The 21220-nt window shown below is 37.5% G+C and overlaps 1 protein-coding gene across 1 annotated transcript in view; it reads right to left on the bottom strand.

Moving 5' to 3' along the window:
- fam189a1 (family with sequence similarity 189 member A1) overlaps positions 1-21220 on the bottom strand; it is a 135223-nt gene that overhangs the window by 7258 nt on the left and 106745 nt on the right. The window contains exons 3-6 of the mRNA XM_030160613.1: positions 12837-12947; positions 8394-8525; positions 2006-2113; positions 550-710 (exon numbers count right to left, since the gene is read on the bottom strand). Of these exons, the coding sequence (XP_030016473.1) occupies positions 550-710; positions 2006-2113; positions 8394-8525; positions 12837-12947 (512 nt within the window). The remainder of the gene's footprint in view (positions 1-549; positions 711-2005; positions 2114-8393; positions 8526-12836; positions 12948-21220) is intronic.

The raw sequence follows: 21220 nt of genomic DNA, 5'->3' as shown, positions 1-21220 counted from the left end.
CATATCATACAAAGTACCACCTGTGACCAAACATGTTAATGTTAGAAAATTTCAGAGCCAACTTCTCTGACTTTTTTAAAAAAAATTTTATAGCATTTATCCTACATCTGATTCTGCCATTTCAACCACTGATGTTATAAAATTATTAATCAATTTCAGCCCAATTGAAATATGAACCATGCCCTATGTTGAGTTCTACTGTTGTACAGACCCATTGTAGTCATTAATATTAATTAATTTAAAAGCTGCCTTTTTGGAGTCTTCTCATTTCTTTGGTTGATTAACATCCTGGCTCCAGTCCTTGGGTCACATCTTGCCCACATATGTTCATTCTAAACTATTCACTGTATGTCAGAAAAATAGCAACTATTTCATGCAATTTATACAAATCTGTCTATTTGCAAAGCTTTTAAGTTCATGTAATGAGACATAAATTGAAAATATCCAATGTATTTATAAAGTAATCCTTGGATCTTAGGGGATACATCAGTGTGACATGTTTGTACTGGGGGAAGATATGATGTTGATGCGCAGTAATTGGCGTCTCACCTCTGGCCGTCCATGGAGGGGGTGCAGGTGTACTCTGGAGGGTAGTATGGAGGTGGGGGAATGGGAGGAATAAACTCATCAAAGTCCAGTGTTTGGTGGAGGATGGTTCCATGGGGGGTCATACAGTCAGCGTTGAGGGCTCGTGCTCTGTGTGGCATGAACTAAAAACATAAAAAGAGCTATTATTATCTCTTTACTGAAGCAAGTACTGAGTTTGTTGATTCCCTATATTAAGCCATAGTTCATCTGGGCACAAATGAACAATGCTTTTATAACTCCTCCCTGCTGAATCTTTGAATTTACATCTTCACACCAGGCAGCGGTCCAGTCTCTGGTCACTACATCTGCTGTTAGTCAGGTGTTTTGCACATGAACACCTTAACAGCAAGTTTACATTGCTTTTTCAGATTGCTTTTGCACTCAGACTACCCTAAGTGGGACAACTTTCCAGTCGCCGCCAGCCCGCTTTTCTAATCTCCAGGCTGCCACTGCTGCTATTGACTTGGCTAAATTTACTGAGCTAAATAAAAGGTTAACACCTCTTCTGGTAAATGGGAAATGAGGCCGCTCTTGGAAACGTGGCAGGACTGTTTGAGATAAGACACAGTTCTTTTGTCCTTTAACGCTGTTTGAATCAAAAGTCGGAATCCACCTTTCAGCTACTTCAATTTATAGAGGCTTTTACTGCAGGTGTGCATGTCTGCTTTGGTATTTTCTTTTTCCAAAGACATTCATTTTCAGTTTTCATGGAGTTTATGCAAAAAAAGGACAATGACATGCATACTGCAAATAAATATATGTACAGCTCGAAACATATAATTTAGGAATTACAAATAGGTAGTGACAGGTGTTAAATATATTTCTGTCATTTATTGCCACACAACCGCTACACATGATTGGTGCTCTATGGGTTGTGCAGCTTTGTTTCTACAGGAAATTCACTATTGTTTGTGCAAAAACAAAGAGCCATGCTAATTTCCCTCATGGTTGTAAGCATTTAGCAATTGGTAACACTTTCATTGTTCCTCCTAAAATCACCTAGGAGCCCTCCTTGGAGTATCTCTGCGGACAAAAAGCCCACGAGAGCTTCCTTTTTTGGTTTGTTTTTTTTGGTTTATTGTTTAGTCTTTTAATCCAGCATATTTTTCAGATCCTATTGGAGTTGAACTCAGACTCCTATAAGATTGAGAGAGGGGACATGAACTTGTATTTACCAGCAGGATGATTAAAACCAAACATTCAAAGTTGCCCTGTTCTATCTTGGGACAGATAAAAGGTGGCACATCATTCTTCAGCTCTATGTTTACTTACTTGATAGTAATCTTCAAACTAAGAGAAGTTGTTTAAAACTGTAGGTCGGTCCAAAAAAAATCTTTAAGTTCCTTGAAAAACCCTTAAAACCTAATATAATTATGGAAATAGAGTCAGTCGTTGTTTGCCCGTCGATCACACTCACCATTTGCAGCACATCGGTGGAGACCATCTGCATACAGCACATAGCAGTGGCGAGAGCACACACAATGGTGGAGATGACGTTGAGGGCACACACACTGAACAGCAGCTCCTAAAGGAGATCAGGGAGAGGGGGAGACAGTTAGAGGAACCGCGAACAAAAGAACAGGGAAATGAATGTACAAAAGAAGGGCAAGGGAGAGGATAAAACCCTGGGAGAGAAGGCAAAAAGACAAAAAAAGTCAATTTAATGTACATGAAAGATGAGCAAATTGAGAACCAAATGAACGGTCTACGCTAAATGGAGCAAATAGAAAAGACACACAAAGGACTGAAGGTGACACAAACACCTTGACGTCATCACTAAGGTAACTAAGTTTAGAAAAGCAGCAGGGTCTCACTGCAGAGAGAGCGAGCGAGTACACTTTTGCACTGGTGAGTATTGAGTATAAACTTCGCTGTTTGCATAATAATAATCTAATAACTACTAAAATGCTGAAAAATCGCAAATGTTTGTAACAGCAGGAAAAAAACTATGAAAAGAGTTTTGTGGATGAATATACTGTATACACATATCACACTCTGGCAGAAAAGCTTACACCAAAGGGTATGAACAGTATTGAATCTGTCAGCAAAAATAAATGTGCACACTGATGAAATACTAGCCTTGCACTCTGAGTCAAAGAAGAGACTTATGACTGCAGTCCTATGATGCTGTTTCTGCTATTATTCTCAAAGCTATAATGATCACCTTTAAGTGGCTCCATTTTTAAGCTACTTCCATTTTGTGTGTTGTAACAAATGAACCTATAATAACTATATTCTATCAATTAATTTCCTGAAGCTCAGAGTAAGAAAGGAGAGACAATCTGCCAGGAAATTAACTCTGGGAAAAACAACTATCTAGTATCACACAGCGAGGAATGGATGACAGTAGTTTTCATTCCTGCTACAAAATGTGTCAAAATAAAATCATTAATGCATGAGAGAAAGTGTTGAATGTCAGCAGAGGAGACATTTACAAGTTTAAGTAAATAAACCATTTTAATATACTGCTGTTCATCCAGAAAATGGCAAAAAAAAACAAAACAAAACAAAACAAAACAAAACAAAACAAAACAAAAAAACCTTAATACTCTCCAACACAGTGCACACGCTGCAAAAATCAAAATCTTACCGAGTATATTTTTCTCATTTCTAGTCAAAATATCTCATCACAGTTAAACTAAGACATAATCATCTAAAGAGTACCTTTTCAGTGAGATATAAGAACTTATTTTTAATAGATCTTGAAAATCTTATTTCAAGAAATCTTACCAAGATAATTTTCACTTGTTCCATTGGCAGATTTTTTTTGCTTGAATGAAGCAAAAAAAAAATCTTGAACAAGAAAAGCACTCAGAGAGCACAGACCTCCGCCAAGACAGATCTGTCACCCCCCCCCCCCCGATCACCACCAAAATTTAATCATTTCTTCCTTGTGCCAGTATCAACATTTCCTGAAAATTTCATGAAAAACCATCCATAACTTTTTGAGTTATTCTGCTAACAAACAAACACGCAAACAAACATGCAAACACACAAAGCAAAGCGATCACAATACCTCTTGGCGGAGGTAATGAAGCAAAAAAATCTGCCAAGTCACTTGGAACAAGTGAAAATTATCTTGGTAAGATCTCTTGAAATAAGATTTTCAAGATCTGTTGTCTAAAAATAAGTTCTTACATCTCACTGATATGTTACTCTTTAGGTGATTATGTCTTATTTTAACTGTGATGAGATATTTTGACTAGAAATGAGAAAAATACACTTGGTAAGATTTTGATTTTTGCAGTGCACTTATCAAACCCAATCAGTGTTGAGGTTGCTTAGGACCTTTCCAGATGCAGTCATCATAAAAAATAACACATCACTGGATTCAGCAGTGCTGAAACACAAATCAAAAATATGATATTCTGCCTTTTTGAAGCCACAAGGAGCACATGAGTTACCACACTAAGTTATTGTTCTTCCAATAGGAATGCTAGAGATTGACATTTATGATCGTCTGCAGAGGGAATACATGTCTCTGTTCCGTAACATCTACCAGGTAGTGAATTGTTGGCAGGGTTTGGCCCGACTGTATTATTACTCTCCTCCATATTCACTAATGCTTTTGACATAAAATGGATCAAGCTGGCAGCTGATATGTTAATTTTCCAGCCAAAAAAATTGTTAGATCAACTCTGTGTTTGGAAGTAAAGCAGAAACGATGCCAGTTGGAAGTAAAGGAAGTGGAGCTGTGTTGCAGAAACTAAAAATACATTCAGTATGAGTTTATCTTGGTTATTTACAGTTTTGGAACATGTTCTGTGTTGGCAGAAAGTCTGGAGGAAGTGCAGAAGGAACACCAGTCTGTCTGACATTTAAAACACAGTCATTAAACAGAACTGGGGAGAGGACACTGCAATTGCTCTTTGGATGATGAAAACTTGCTCATATTAAGTTTAAGGATAGAGAGGAGAATGATGTTTTGACTTTTGGGCATCAAACTCCACTTGCTGCCTCTAGGGGCCATGAGTAGCAAAGGCTTCCTCATGCTTATCATGCTCTTGTTCTAGTCGATGCAGTGTCAGTACAGTAAACTCATAGACCTTCTGCCTTTTTGACATCTTGAAGCTGCTTCTCAAAGCATCTGACAGAAAACCCTGGACTTCCCCTATTAAGCCCTCCGGCAGTTTGAGGGAGGTCATTCTGCGAGTCTTTTGGAAAAGCCTTCAGAGGTTTCCTATCCTTCAATGGCAGGAAGCAGCAGATGTTATAGCTCCCTGATGCCATTCTTCACAAAAACACACTCTATGACCCTTGGCCCTGTGCGCACCACATGTTTACCTAGGACAACACTTGCAAACACACTATCCTGGTATCACATGCAACAAAAACATGAGTTTTCCTCTTCTTTTTGGAAAGGTGTTGCATTAAAAATGATCAACACAACAATACCTTGTGTCCAAAAAGATATACTGACAATCCTCCTGTGTTTTAAATTCATCTCTGAATAAAGTGCAAAGTTTCTGACCTGCAGTCTGCTGACATGCATACATAAGAAGCTTGAGAGGTCAGTTTTTGTATTCTGGAAAAGACTGCAGAGCCACTGAAAAACAAACATTTTGAAGCTACTGTGAATCAGATTCAGTGTTTATTACAATGCCAGTTATCTACACACTGAACTCATATTCTAAGCCTGTGGAATTGCAACAGAGGGAATGAAATAAAGAGGGTAATTGTCTGAATCCTAAGGCCGAAAAAATTAGTAAGATAATGCTCTTCCACAGTGGTGGACTCTAAAGCAGCCACTGATAATGGCCACTGTATCTAACGTTACCACACACAGTAAAAACTTCAGCTGAGAGACTATCAGCTGTGTGTGTTTGGTTTTCTCTGTAGTCCTGAAATAAAGAAGAGTGCCAGCAAAGCAGTGAGTACGATGTTTGCACACTGGGTATAATAACAGAAGTGTATATTGCACATCAAAGATTTGCTCATATTCTGCATACACACACAAAAATTATTGCACGGAAATCTTTCTGCATATACAGCGATAGAAAAAAAGATCACTTCACATGTCCACAACCCCATTGAAAAGCTATAGAATGTTATCAAAATGATGAAGGATTGTCATAAGCACTGAAATAATGCTGAACTCCTTCCATTTTGGCATCAGGAGTGGCATAATGCATTCAATAGCGATGTGAACCACTGATGGATGGTGTGTCAAGGTATATGAGAGATGAAAATGAAGCATATAAATATTGATTTCAAGGACTAATAGTTTGTTTTCTTTGCATTATTCAAGGTCTTAAAACAGTCGGTAGCTCATGTTAATTCTACTCAAAAATATACCTATGAATAGTAAGGTCGTCATTTACTTTTCAGCGTTCTTGTACTGTATGTTAATAACATGATCTGTTCTGAGACAAAACTTAAGGATTTGCATCTTTCTTGAATCATCTGAGCCTGCAGCAAATACAGATTTCCAAATAATTCTTCAGCTGAACACAATATGATATTTGTTTGCCACAGCTCAGCTTATTTCTGTTACAATTCATCTGCTGTGTATATTTGGTAATTTTTCTGATGAAACTACTGTACATAATGACATAATAAACCCTTTCAGGCAAAGAGTGTAAAAACACGGTGAAGGAAACTGTTTGACATGGCTGCTCACCAGATATTTAACCTCCATAAGAGACTGTGCCCTGAACCCCAGTCAGGTTACTGAGCAAGGTTACACATCCAGCCTCTTACAGGAAATCAGAAATTATCTTAATACTCCCCCCAACTGATGATTTACAGCCCCAGGCAGTGTAACAAATAGAAAAATGACATGGAAATTAAACGTGTCTGGAATGAGAGGGAGGCAAATATCAGCAGTAGTGTAGCGCTTATGAAAACACAACAATGAACATAACCACTGTTTGGAAATATATGAAAATACAAAGAAAAACATTGACTATTTAAAAATTGCTGAAATCTGATCTTTCTTGTAATAAGTTCTTTAAGACCAGTGACGACGTAACAGCCATCTGAAATGGGCGTGAACAGCTTCCTATAGACATAACTCACCACATCTGACTCCTTTGGCACTTAATAAAGGTTTATAGCACTAATTCCCATATCCCTTTTAATGAGATGTGATCACATTGACAAATGTACTTGATCTTTCATCTTTTTAGAAGCATGCTTCATCCTACAAAGTCTTTTATTTGGTTATCAATGTTTTATAATCAATCAGGGACATAAAATGAATGGATATGATTGTCGTTATCCAATAAAGGCATAGTAGCACATACAGTACATCATTTTGGCAGACACTCGGAGTCAAGATAATCTACTGAGATCGTGCACTTGGAAAAAAAAAAAGGAAAAAAAAAAAAAGGCCAGGCTTGATACACGCTGCATACTAAGAGATCTGCCTCTTGGGGAAAGACAAATGCTGTTGCCATTTTCTACTTCCTGCCCAATTAATCTGACACCGAACACTGGTGTAGTTTTGCATTTTACATCAGTTAAATGTTCTCATATGGGGTATGTTATGTAAAGGGAGAAGTGACTTAAACTCAGTTTAAAATGATTATTTCAACAATTTAGAGAGAGTTATTGTAAAGCAACTAGTAGCTGTCACTCAAGTTAATGGTGACATTTAAAGTGAGAAGTAAGTTGGACACTTCTAGTAAAATGCTATGTTGACAGATAATTAGCAAGTAAACGTAGGGAGTTTTTCAGCTAAATTACTATGTCTTTACATATATTTTGACTTCAATTGAAATTCAGGTTTAAACTCTTACTGAACATATAAATCAGACAAAAACCGAGCACATAAACACATTAATGCAGGTACTTTTAAGGTATTTTCAGATCAGATGTCAGTCTCATTTTTGCTCAGGTACTGATGCACCTGTGCTCTATCCCATTTTTCTGCAACTTTGTACTTCTACTCCACTACAATTCAAAACAAATAATTGCCCTTTTTACTCCACTGCATTTATGTGACAACTTTAGTTACTTTTCAGATTATAGTTTTCCATTGCTTTCCAGTTCAGTAAACCACAAACCCACATATTTCCAAATGTGCTGATTTTAAATGCTTAATACACTGAAGGATAAAGTGTTCTCTCATAGGTTAAGAACCTTCTCCTCGTTCTTAAGACAGATAGACTCTGTAAAAGCTTTCTGTTATTTGCTGGAAAATGAGTTGTCACAAAGCTAAACACAGGCATGTTTGTCTGAGCTCATGCGAAGCTGACTTTGTGGAGTGATGAGGAACACATTTCTGCATTATAATAATCTTTAGTTTTCATGCATGTAAGTACATTTTCCTCATACTTTATCGTAAATAAAACATTTTCATGTAGTTGAGCATTTTCCTAGTGTGGTATTAGTGCTTTGATAGCATCTGGATACTTCTTCCAGCTTTGTTTATTATATGAAATAGTAAACTACATGCTAACTAGAATCTACAGGGTGTCCCATAAGTCTCCATACATAGGAAAAATAAACGTTTCTTGACATAAACCATTTTTATTTATATAATATGCTCTATATGACTGCTATTTTGCCAGGAACACATTTCAATGCGTGTCCTCTACTGCTGAAGAACTATAAAGAAGAAATATAAAGAAATACATGTTAGAACCATATGTATTATGTCTCCTATGTATGGAGACTTATGGGACACCCTGTATATGCAGCTCAACATATTGACTACTTTTACTTTTCATACTTTAATATATTTTGCTGATAATACATACAGTTTCAACACTGTTTCTAGCACGAAACACTGCAGTATGTTCTTAAAATGTTTCCAAAATTTGACCTCCAGTGCTAAACAAACACACATTTGCCCAACCCACCTTCAGACGGAGGCGTATAGTATTGCAGTCCCTCAGTGGATTCAGTTTCAGCGTCTCTCCCAGGTTGTTGCAGCTCGAGCTTTGCTGCTGTAGTTCGCAGCAAACGCACACTCCATCGCTGTCAAACTTAAGCTGGGGGGGAGGAGGGGAGAACACACATCCACACTCATGCATGCACGCCACATGCATTAAAACATATGCACGTGCAGACACACATACACACAACACACACAAACATACACAAACAGACACAGAGACACATGCACAGATCAGACCTGAGCTTGGTATTCTGAGGCATTTCATTCAAAGATGAAGCATAATGCAGGGAATGTTTGACGCTCACATGAAGCAGAAACATAAGGTTCAGCATATCGTCGCTGTACTGTATATAGTGAGTGTGAAAGGCACCCTACAGCTTACAGCTCGTCTCATGAAAAGTGTACAACAAAAGAGAGGCTGAGAGATATAAGGAGCTGAGCAGGAGGGACTGAGGCAGAGCATACCTCTGCAATGTGTCCCAGATTGAGAAAAAGCAGGACATGAACCCAACAAGTATGGGTTAATTACATTGGGGAGAGGAGATGAGGAACGTTAATATTTCAGTCACGACTGGGGGTGGGTCTCTGGGGAGAAACATAAAGCACTGAAGTTGGTCTACTCTGCTGGTCCCACTTGGGTAAGGAGAAAAGCTGCTTCTAATATAGGGTTAGTGGGTTGGGTGCTGGTTGAATCACAAGGGGCCTCTTCAGTCATGTAAAAGATAGAACCTCTAGCACTATAAATTCAGCTTAAAATCAGCTTAGCATCTCATTATGGAAATCCAAAGAAGAGTGTTCTGTGTTCAACTTCTCCTGATCACCAGCTGCAAGAAGAAAGGCTCTTAATAAACTTAAAGAGAAGCGTAAGGGATCCTGCTATTCATAGTCTTAAATTAAGTTTTATATTGCATCTAGAAATGGAATTGTAAAAGTGAAAAGCTGAATATTTCCTTCAGTGAATTTGTATCAGTTATGTCTCCATGAGCTTAAAGATCACACGTTTAAAACAGAAAGCCTGTGTTGCAAAATTACTGTGGTGATGAAAGAGCATTTTACTGGCAATCTAACAAAAAAAAAACTGTTGCATGATGGGAAAAGTGACACTAACCTGAAAATTGCATACAGGATATTTTTATCTGTTTCTCCTTTCAGTTTCAGATGTAATATTATATCAAAGTAATTTCTGTACAGCCATTTTCTTCGATATCAGTCAAAATGAATTTGATCATCTGAAGGCATTAGTCACTAAAAAACAACAACTACTTTCGTTCACTGACTCAGTTCAGCAGCCTGTTCAGTACACAAGTGCTGTCAGCTTGCCCACCTTATGCAGACATTCATGTACTCAAATATGTACTGACAGGCAGACAACAGCAAACACACGTCAGTATTTCACTGATTTACAAAGAAAATGCTAAACTTTAAAGCCGCTCTAACTTTAGGTTGTAGAAGAAAAATCAAATGAAACTATTGGCTTAATTCTTCTTCTGAGTCATGATTTCACAAAAACAATCTCCATATGTTCACTGATAACAGGTTTGCCACAGTGCAATCTTCAGTTGTTATTACTTTTATTACAGATCTCTCTCTAAGTGATTTTGGAAATTGTGGATTTTATCTAAGGTTAATATGAAGCTTTATCAGTCTGAGTTAGTAAGATCTAACCATATCCTTTTAAGTTATGGTATTTTTGGTAGAATCTTTTCCATTTGTCTCTCCAGTCTGTTTGTGTGTTGAAGGACAATAAAACTGTAAGTGAAATTTGTGTAAGAACATCCTACATTGGAAAACTAGAAAAACCTACAGTGGAGGAGTGGATTGACATAATTTATGACATTTTTAAGATGGAAAGAATTACTTTTGCAATAAGACAACAACAAGGTCTGTTTTTTAAAAGATGGGAAAGATGGATTAGGTTTGTCACACCAGTTTGACCATCGTTTATCTAAGACCATGTCTTGTGTCCATTTCACTCCTTTTTCCTTTTTAACTTTCAATTAAGCTGGAAATCACACATCAGGTTCATACAAACGAAAGTATCCAAAAGCATTTCCATCATTAACAAAGCTAAACATGTCCTGGATTATAAGGCACTCTATACATTATATTGTTGTCTGGTCCTGCCATACTAAACCTACTGTATAGAATTATGGGGCAGTAACTACAAAACTACTCTACATCCTCGCTTCATATTACAAAAGCGTGTGGTCAGAGTCTTATATAAAGTTGGCTATTTGGATCATACTCATTTTTTACTCTTGCAGTCAAAACGATTAAAACTCTATGATTTGGTAAATTTTTACACAACTCAACTTCTATATAAAGCCAATAAAAATCAACTACAAGCCACAATACAAAAACTATTTGCCCATAGAGAGAGGGGGGCTATAACCTGAGGGGATGTAGGAATTTCAAAGTCCCAGCAGTCAGGACAACCAGGAGAAGTTTGTGTGCATCACTGTGTGGGGTCAAGCTTTGGAATGGGTTGGGGGTACACCTCAGGCAGTGTCCAAACATTCAAAAATTTAAAAAATTTTAAAAAGAAATGGTTTTGTCTCAATATCTGGCTCAAGGAAGGGTGTGAACATTATTTGGATTATCAGGTTGTTATATTGTATGGTGTGTGTGTGTGTGTGTGTGTGTGTGTGTGTGTGTGTGTGTGTGTGTGTGTAAAACATGGACATGGGTTGGTGTACAGATGTAGATATAAATTAGTGTGTTTGTATATGTGTGTGTGACTGTATGTGTATGGGTGTACAGGTTTGTAGGGTGTGTTTATGGATAATCATAATCTTATGCGGTATATCAAGTGATTAAGCACTAACAGTCTAAGGACTGGAATCGGGGGTAGGACTGGATAAGTGTTGGCTTCTTCCTACTCCCTTTCAGGCACAGCAGTTGTTCTTTTTTCTGTTATTCTATTTTTTATTTTTGTTTTGCTTTTTTCCCCCTATGTTTTAAATTATGTTTATGTCTGAAATAAATTAAACTAAACTAAACACTTTTGTATCAGTGTTTTTTTTTTTTCTTTTAATTTTTTAATGTCACAAATGTGCACCCAGCATTCCTATTGTAGGGAGTTTAGTTCTTAATTTTGTATTGTACAAATTAGTGTTGTATTACTGAGGGAGGACCAATCATCCTTATCTACACTCAAGGAAAAAAGAAACGCACCACTTTCATTTTCTCGATTTTTTCAGAAATATGACAGTTATTGCAAAATTGCAAACTACAATGAGTTCAGTACTATTCTGAGTCAAAATGAAATGATTGTTTTCCTGGTTCCGGTTGATTGATTTTGATTAGCAATAAGAACTGTATTTTTGTATTCCTCACCCATGTCTGCTCATGAGTCAAACTCAAAGAGGAATTGGACCTCTCCTCAATTGTGCACAATCATTCCCTATAAAAGACACCAAAATGGAGCAAAAACACATTTGTCCACAATGCCACGACTACTGCAACCGGAGAGAGATCGGGCCATTGCTGGCCGAAACCTGTCACGGAGATGTGACAGCCGATTGGGATGGTCCTGTGCAGCGGTTGTAACACGCGGTCGACCAGATCTGGGACAGTCGTTGGAGGAGCTGGTGGTGTGGTAACGCTCAGCAAGGCATACAACGGTAGAGTGGTGGACTCCAAACACCCTGGCTACAGCCCGTCTGCTCCGTCCAGCTTGAAGCATGCCAATGGCCCGATCTCTCTCCAGTTGCAGTAGTCATGGCATTGTGGACAAATGTGTTTTTGCTCCATTTTGGTGTCTTTTTATAGGGAATGGTTGTGCACAATTGAGGAGAGGTCCAATTCATCTGTAAGTTTCACTCATGAGCAGACATGGGTGAAGAATACAAAAATACAGTTCTTATTGCTAATCAAAATCAATCAACCAGAACCAGGAAAACAATCATTTCATTTTGACTCAGAATAGTACTGAACTCATTGTAGTTTGCAATTTTGCAATAACTGTCATATTTCTGAAAAAAAAAATGAGAAAATGAAAGTGGTGCGTTTTTTTTTCCTTGAGCGTATATTGTCTGTGAAGTCACAGACGTATCACCGTGTAATTCAGTTGAAATTTAAAGATGAACAGATGAGAATGGTGAATTGTTATGTGAATAAACATGTGAACCATGGAAAATCCTAATAAAAGAGAATTGGAAAAAAAAAAAAAAAAAGAACATCCTACATTGGATACAATTAAAACTTCAATTTTGAATAGTAAGCTTCCACATAATAAACAATAAGAATGACCATAAGCAGTTTCACTCTAGGTCTCTGTGATCTGTTTTGATCCATGTAAAGCCATGCAGCTGATTGGCAGATATAATTTAGTAATGTTGTCATTTGGTAGCAGCGTGGAGGATAATGTTGGGGTTTGCATGGATTTAGGTCCAGTTGGTCTCACCAGCTGACAGTCATCCAGTGAGTTGACCAGTTGGGCGTTCTGGCAGGAGAGGATGGAACCTGCCAAGTTGAGCATCACACATACAGCCGACAGCAGCATGAAGAATGTAATCTATGGCAGAGAAAGAAGAAACACTCAGTCAACCATAATGTCACAATATGTAGCTCACCAGCACTGCTTCGACATGATCTTGATTGTATTTTTGAAAGCAATTGTGCACAGTGTGTTTTGTTAAATCAATTATCACTTGCTGTGATTTTGTCAACAGGTCACTAAAGAGGAAATTAGTGCTAATGCTAAAACCAATCAATAACCATGAAATCCTAATTACAGAGGATTTTTTCACCAAATAACACAGCATGGTGGATCATAGATTTTCCCTGCACATGTCAACAGTTTGGCAGCAGTTGATTTGTTTTAGTTAGGATTGAGCGCATAATAGTAGTCTATGAATGGCTAACATATCATCACGAATAATGCCGGCACTTTGGTCTAATGCACTTGTTCTCTACATGTCCTCTGCACCCTCCTCTGGGTAAAAGTCTCTTGTTTTGAACTGACAGCTGAAAGGATATCAGTCCTTTTAATGCCAATATGGCTGCCATTTGTTGGTACTTTAAATTACAGATCAAGCATGACAGATCTTGGGAAAAATTGGCAAGGGACAACCCGCTCACCCTATACAGTGAATTACAAAACCAGGAGTTACACAGTGTCCTTCACAACACTCAGGTTTGCAGAAAAATGATGAAGGTAGCAGATGGTGGGAATTTAAAATTGATTGCTTTTAATTGTAAAATTCAACAGCCGATCTTTTTCCTGCCTTTAGAATGTGTTGAAGAAAATGAAGGACAGAAAGGGCAATAGGAGGAGTTTGCCTGTTGAAAAAAAAAAAAAAAGGTTGTTGAGAACTTACATACACAGATGGAGAGGAGGGGAGAGGGACAAGGGGGCGGAGCAGACAGAGAACCGGAGGAGGTATGCAATAAACAGATGGAGTGATAAGTTTAAGTGCTTTTCACCATGGCAGAAAATTGAAAGATTGTGAGGATGGGGGGTTAGCTTCAGGAGGACTTTTTCGGATAGCACCCCGCCCCCTCCCTCAAAAAACAAAACAAAAAAACCCAAAAAACAATAACAACGACAGAGGAAAAGAAGAACAAGATATTCCTCAAAAGAAAGGACACAAACATACAGGGGTAAGACAGACAGAAAAGGCTGTTTTTATCCCATAATGCACTGATACTGACGTTGTAACTTAACATTTTCAATCAATGTGATTCAAGGTTTTCCAGCTGATCAGCACCATTAGACAGGAACCGATCCTCTGTTGATGAAAGGACTTACAACCATTACAAACATTTGGTTTTGGATGATCAGGTCATCTCGGATGAATAGGTGACATGTCCAGGATGTACCTCACCTTCACTGGGTGGAAGCTGGGATAGACTCCAGGACCCCCGTGACCCCCTCAAGGACTGAATGAATGTTCAAGACACTTATTCATCTCAATATTAACATTTACCGTGTATCTAAAAGCCACCTAAAACAACAGGACATACCCATGTAAGGTTCAAAGGTCAAGTTAATTCTTTCATGTACTTAATATTTTTGTACCTTAATGCTAGAATACCCGCACTCTGGGTTATGTACACATTTATATTTACACTTATAATGCTTATATATTTAGATCTTCAATGTTGATGTGATCTTTAGAATCACTGTGATAGCTGTTGAATCTGCTGTAAACCTGTACACCTTCCTGGATTCTGCTTAACTCTGCAGTCGGCTATGAAGTCACCTCAGAGCCAAGATTCAGGAAGTAGATTAGTAAGTCTAAGAGATTTGTTTTTTTTTTTAAAATATTTTATCTGTAGTTTTTAACTTTATAAAACTGTACAAAACATGCCTCAACAAAGAAACAGACAAACATCAAGGCTGCCAGACAGTTATAAACTACATACACAGACTTACAGAAATAACATAGCTGCAGTAGTAAAAGTAAAGCAAGTACTATGTGAAAAGGTGAGTCAGGCATCACACCTGACACTGGGCTAGAAAGGGTCCCCAAATTCTCTCAAATCTGTTCTGTTCGTTGGGTTTGTACAGGCACAGTCTTTCATTTTGAATAACCGATAACATCTGAGCCAATGAGCAAAGGTGGGTGGAATGGTAGATTTCCAGGTTAGGAGAACAAGCGTCTTATCCACCACCATCCCTAGATGCACAATGACCTGTGTGTCGTGCAGAAGATTGGAAGTCTCGGCAGAGCATCCACGGTTTGGTTAAATGACTCTAGAGTAGGCTTCGGACAATTGCTCAAATAAAGCTGACCAAAAATTGTGCAATTTAGGGCAGAACCAGAAAAGATGTGGTAGTGAACTCCCAGCAATATGACACTTATCACATACAGGAGACACAGATGAGAAAATACGATGTTGCTTTGTTTTAGAGTAATGCAATCTGTGCAACACCTTGTACTGACTTAACCTATAACGTGAGTAAATAGAGCAACAATGGACCTGAGGCAGTGCCAGCAGAGTTGGACTTCTCTTGGAAGTTAATGCATTTCCTTTTATTGGACTCTTTTTTTTTTTTTTTTATCAAGAGTGACCCACCATCTACTAAACCTGCACATTACAAACATATTAGTTATCCATCCATTTTCTGATGGATTCTCAAGAGGGGTCACAGGGTGCCAGAGCCTATCCTGACTACCTTTAGGCAAAGGTGGGGTACATCCTGGAGGTGTCACCTGTTCATCACAGGGGTGACACATACAAACAACCATTCACTCTCACATTCATTTCCTTCAGGTGATTTAGATTGACCAGTTCATCTACTGAGATGCATGTCTTTAAACAGTGGGAGGAAGTACACAGAGACACATAGGGAGAAAATACAAGCTCCACGCAGAAAGGCTAAAGGTGGTGTTTAATAGTGTGGGGTGTTGGTGCTGACCACTGGACCCCATGTGAATGATGGAAAATGAACATTTATGGGCTGCTAGCCTGTTTGGTAATAGACTCCTTTTATTAGCTGGAAACCATTTATGACATAACATTCAACCAAATCACAAATGAAATGTAACAGAAAACATCTTTCCTTCCTTGGTAATGTTGTTTTTCCCAAATGTATGACACCATCCAACACAAGTGGAGGTTTCATTTGCTCATCTGTATGATATAAATCATCATTACTTGCAGATATGACTGAGTTGTGCAAATTTTACTGCCAGAAAGTACTTCTTGATAATAAACCTTGACTTGATACAGAATAGGTGATGTTACACAGATTTAAAAATTATCTGCTTTGCAATGGATTTTATTCCTGTATCAAAGCAGCATCACAGGTCTTGAATTTGCTGAATAACTCTTTAAAAAAATCATATTTCATCTTATTCATGAGACGCTTGTGTAAGCAGCACACACATTTGTGTTTCTGTACACTGTCATAACCTCGTAGAATTTTTCGTGCAGACTGCTATTACAGTAAAATCAGACAGAGACCCATATGAATGAATGATGATGTGTCAAATGTACTTGAGCTGAAATATAAGTCATGCTAAAATGTCTATTAAAATATTCAAAGTGATTTTACAGCCAGATTTTATGGTGAATAGAATGGACACATCAAAATGAACTTGGAAATGAGTTTTTTCATGGCAGACAATTGGCTTTCAGAGAGAGAAAGAAGAATTCAGATTATATTGATTACCAAGTAATACTTAACATTTTCAGTGATGTTCTGCACATTGATCAACAGCACAGAATGAGCAAAAAGCAGAGAGCATTTTCATTAGTCTGCTTGGAGACGCAGAATCATTCAAATTGAATGATGCCATGACAATAACTATCATGGCGAGGATATTATAATGCACAACCCAGTGACAGTAAAAGCTCCTTCCACAGCACATGGGCTATAAGTTGTATTTTAATGAAACCTCTCTGGGTTTGCCTTCTTGCCAGCTGAGCCTCTTAGATACAATGCTGTGTCTCAAACAATAACTGACAGTTCAACAGAGGGGAAAACAATCTCTCTAAATCAAAGCTCCGCTGAGTGCTGTTGTGCTGAAGAGTATCATAAAGGGATACTTAATTTGTGTAGTATGCATTTACATAACCATTACAGAAATCTGTGTCAGATCTCACAATAACCTATTGTACCCTTTTCATAATAAAAAGTCTATGACTGATATGCAACAAAGCTGATGGGTCACAATACTGCTGGTGTTTTGACAGAATTGTGGCTTTATGCAACAATAGCCAAAAAGTCCTATAACAAACCCTATAAATGTCTGTGAGCTCATGTGACCCTCGTGTCACCTGTGTGTGTCTCCTGCTCTCCATGTCTGCAGAGCTGATTTTCACGCCTGGCCTCACACCAATGCTTTCTCATTACCATGTAGGATCACATAGCACCATTTAGCTGCTAGTCATTAATTACTGAGAGGCTGCCCTCTGTATGCCAAAGAGGAAAACGTGCATACATGCACAGAGCTATGCACACGCAACCCTGTAGTGGCCACAGCAGATTTACGTTGCATGTCATCATCACACTGTTTAGCACTCACTGCAGCGGACAATACAACACAATACAATCACCATTAATCTCCATGACACACACTCACAGATTACAATATAAGACCCAAGGTTCATGTGTATCGTTGTTTTTCTCCATAACTGTCACTGAGGTGAAACTCATTTAAATTTGGCTTCACCTCTTCCAATCCTTCATGCAGTTGCAGTATTTTTTTCAGTATCGCAAACGATATTATGATGTTTTAGATGCACTCTATTTTTTGCAAGATAAGGTAAAAGGAAAATCAAATATGGATGTACAGAAGTTTTTATTTGTGTGCAGCTAAGGGCTATAACGCCTGCAAAACAATGTCAACTCAGCTCTTTGTACAGGCTCACCTAACATGAGCTCACAATCAATACATTTGTCAAAACAAACTCACGGCAGGTCTCAAAAATAGATGCACGCCTATAATTCAAACACATCTCATCTTTCTACTCGCCCCATCTGTCTGTGCTGCCACCAACAGAAAAACAAGCTCATTCATCACCTCTGTTTATTTGAAAAAGCACAAGTTGAAGATAAGATAAGAATCTGAGTGGAGAAACTGCACTGATGGTGCAGCAAAACGGTGGCAGAGCTCCATCGTATCATAAGCCATCTAATAAGAAATACCAAGATGTTTAATAGAAATAAGAACTGAGGAAATAGCGGATCATTCATCATCAACTGACAATTTCATTTTGAGCAGAAATGAAGGAATATTTTATTAAAAGTGTTTTACCTGGAGCTTGCACATGAGCATGTTACATCATTGTACAGTGGTTGGTAACACAGTGCACCCATTTAATATACACCTATGTAAAAACAGAATCTAGCAGCTCATCCAGCAGGAAAACTATATGCGCAAGGAAAGCGTCTATAAAGACTTTTTTGTAACCCATAAGGACCCAGTGTGACTTTTGTGGTAGTTCCCAAATCATTTTTTCTCTTTATTTAACCTTTCCTAAGTGATTTATCACCATTTATTATAATATTATTCTCTGAATTTTGCGTTTTTCCAGTGAAAATCATCTGTTTTCCTATGTTTAATTGACTGATCATGAAGATGCTCACAAAAGCTCAGAGTAAAGTCAAAGGTTATTGTATCAAAAAAATTAAGAAAAGGTGACTTTTTCAGTAAAATATAGCATTAACTGGACACAAACCAAGTGTCTCCATCCACTGTCACTGATCCAATAACATGGGTTTTACAGGTGAATCAATGCTGTAGAAGATGACAACGTTTCCATGTTCACTACCGAGCCTTTGAACGTCCAAATGGGTCATATCTGATGACCATGAAAAGATGACAAACTGTATTTTACACCAATTATTTACATGTATTAATAGGATTAGTGGATCAACAGTTTAGATGCTTTTGGCCGATGGTGGATCTTTATGGGTTAAACATTAATGTGAAGATGATAAGAAAGTTAGTTTGACAAGATCTGGCTGTAAATCGTACATAAGAACCTTAACACTTGTATTAGTTCCCTAGACAGTTGGGTTTTACTTGATGCTTTAAGGTAGATAATGTAACTCTGAAGGCTTTTTCCTCATTTATAAAAAGGGAAACTCTCAGCAACTTTAGGGAACTTTTCCCTCAAACCTTCCGGCTCCAAGAACGACAGCATTTTTTTATTTATATATTCTTTTTGTTTGCTAGTGTAAATCCCTCAGAGGCAAAGTTATGAACTGATTCTTTCTTGTTTGCTGATGCTGTATTTTGAAGAACTTTACCTTAGGCTTTATAAAATTGTGATGTAAATAATGTAACGATCCATTCAGAAAAAGCCATTTGCAGATCGATGGGTAATTAAAGTAATCTATTATACAGCCTCTTGTTTTTCACTCGTCGAACATGGTTTAAGGGAGGCATTGATGTGAGTAGCTTTACTGGGAGGAATAAAATTTGCTTAAATGCAGTCTTTTAGACTTATGTGTATCCTAAAGGGCATGTTTCCCTAATGTAGCCATGAATTTCTATGTAATAAAATGTGATTCAAGTTAGCAACAAGAAAACATACACTCTAAAAAATGATTAATAGGCTCAGCGTAAAAAAATTGAGGTAACAATTTCCATTAATCTTTTTAAGTTATTTCAACTTGGCAAATTGCTTAAATGCCACAAGACTTCTCTAGTTAAGCAAACTCTATTACTTTAGTACAAACAACATGATTTGCTTTTTACTCTACGAGCTTAATTAAGTCGAACCAACTTAATTTTAATTGTGTAAAAACTACTCCATTTAGTTATATTGACTCATTGTTTTACTTTTATTCTACTCAAAAGTGTTCATACAAGTAGTTTCTTTAATTTTTTGAGTTGGTCTAACTTATTTCTGTACATCAGAAGAAATTCCACATGGAAATTCCGGTTATATGACTGACCCATTTAATTCTCTGCACAACTAACTTACTAAATTTGTCTGCATGTTAATATCTCAAATGTACACAGTACTATTGTTCTCATGTTCTTGCAGATATTAACTTATATTTGTTAAGCAGTGAGAAGTTACATTGAGCAACATAACTGCAACTAACAATAAACAGGAAAGGCACCGTTTGGCCTATGGCTCTGACTCATGGTGCAGTTCTATAAAAATAAAAAAAATAAACACAAAAAGGCCAATAAACATTAGCATGCACACATTAACTCAAAATTAACACCAACATCACATCCCTGCTGAACCCCTGCACATAAAAGAACACGTTTTCAACAATATACCCAATACCCACAATGCAATGCAGCAAATACGCGACAATCTATACTACAATTTTAAATTAGAACGGAGTAAAATGTGTATTATTCAGTCCTTGAATAATTAAAACTACTGTCACAGAAACAAAGCTAAATTCTATCAAGCCTTAAAGTTTGGTAAAGTTCTGCGCAAAATCATGTTTCTCCTTTTTTTTCTGTGCTTCCCTCCATTTCTTGTGGTGGGCGTGGTCTTTCAGCAAAACATGTCCAGGCTCGTCAGCTTTGTACTCAGCTTTTAGAGGAAGCTTACAAGATTTTTAAGCTGTACTAACTTAATATATTTCTTTGTTAAGTTAAAGGCAGAAATGTCTGTTCAAAATCAATATGTTATTAAGTTAAGAGTGTTTTCCTTGTTTTTCATTTAGACCAACTTAATAAAATAACTTATCATGTGATTTAAATGTGTACATGTAACAAACTTAATTTTTTAAGCAGAGAAAGCTCTTGATTTTAAGCTTAACTTACTAACCCCATGAATCATTTTTTAGAGTGTAGAAACCATGGCCTATAGGTTTTAAGACTATGCAATTTAGGATAGAATAACAGAAAATTGCACAGTTCCAAATTGCTGAGGAATGTACAAATTCAACAGTGTTAAAAAAGGATTCTGGATAGTTATCATCCTCTGACTGCAGCACAAATTAGTATTTAGTCTGCAGCAGCACTGCGACAAGATGCTATTTATTTTCAATTATCCCTGAGCCACAAGAGATGGGAGCAATGTTATTTTGCTTTTTTCTCCAGCCCAGTAGATCTGATTTTGTTTCTTTCTGATACTGTACATCAATCCTCAATTTTTGTTTTTTTTTCTCCGGCAGAAGTAAAAAATATTTATAACCAAAAGGCTTTAAGATCATTACTGAATATTGATTTAGGAGGGATATAGGAACATTAAAGACATCCAGTTCTGATGAATGCTTTTGGCATTTAAAAATACACAGCCTGCAGTTTCAGATAGAATTAGGAAAGAAAATAATGTGTCTGTGCTCGGGGCCCTCCCACTGACTTCACAAACACAGGAGGGAAAACTAAACCAAAGGCTGCAACAGCTGGTTCTCAT

Source organism: Sphaeramia orbicularis, chromosome 3 (genome assembly GCF_902148855.1).
Source record: "Sphaeramia orbicularis chromosome 3, fSphaOr1.1, whole genome shotgun sequence".
Classification (NCBI taxonomy): Eukaryota; Metazoa; Chordata; class Actinopteri; order Kurtiformes; family Apogonidae; genus Sphaeramia; species Sphaeramia orbicularis.
Note: the sequence above shows the minus strand (reverse complement) of the source record. Positions and strands in the feature narration are given on the sequence as shown.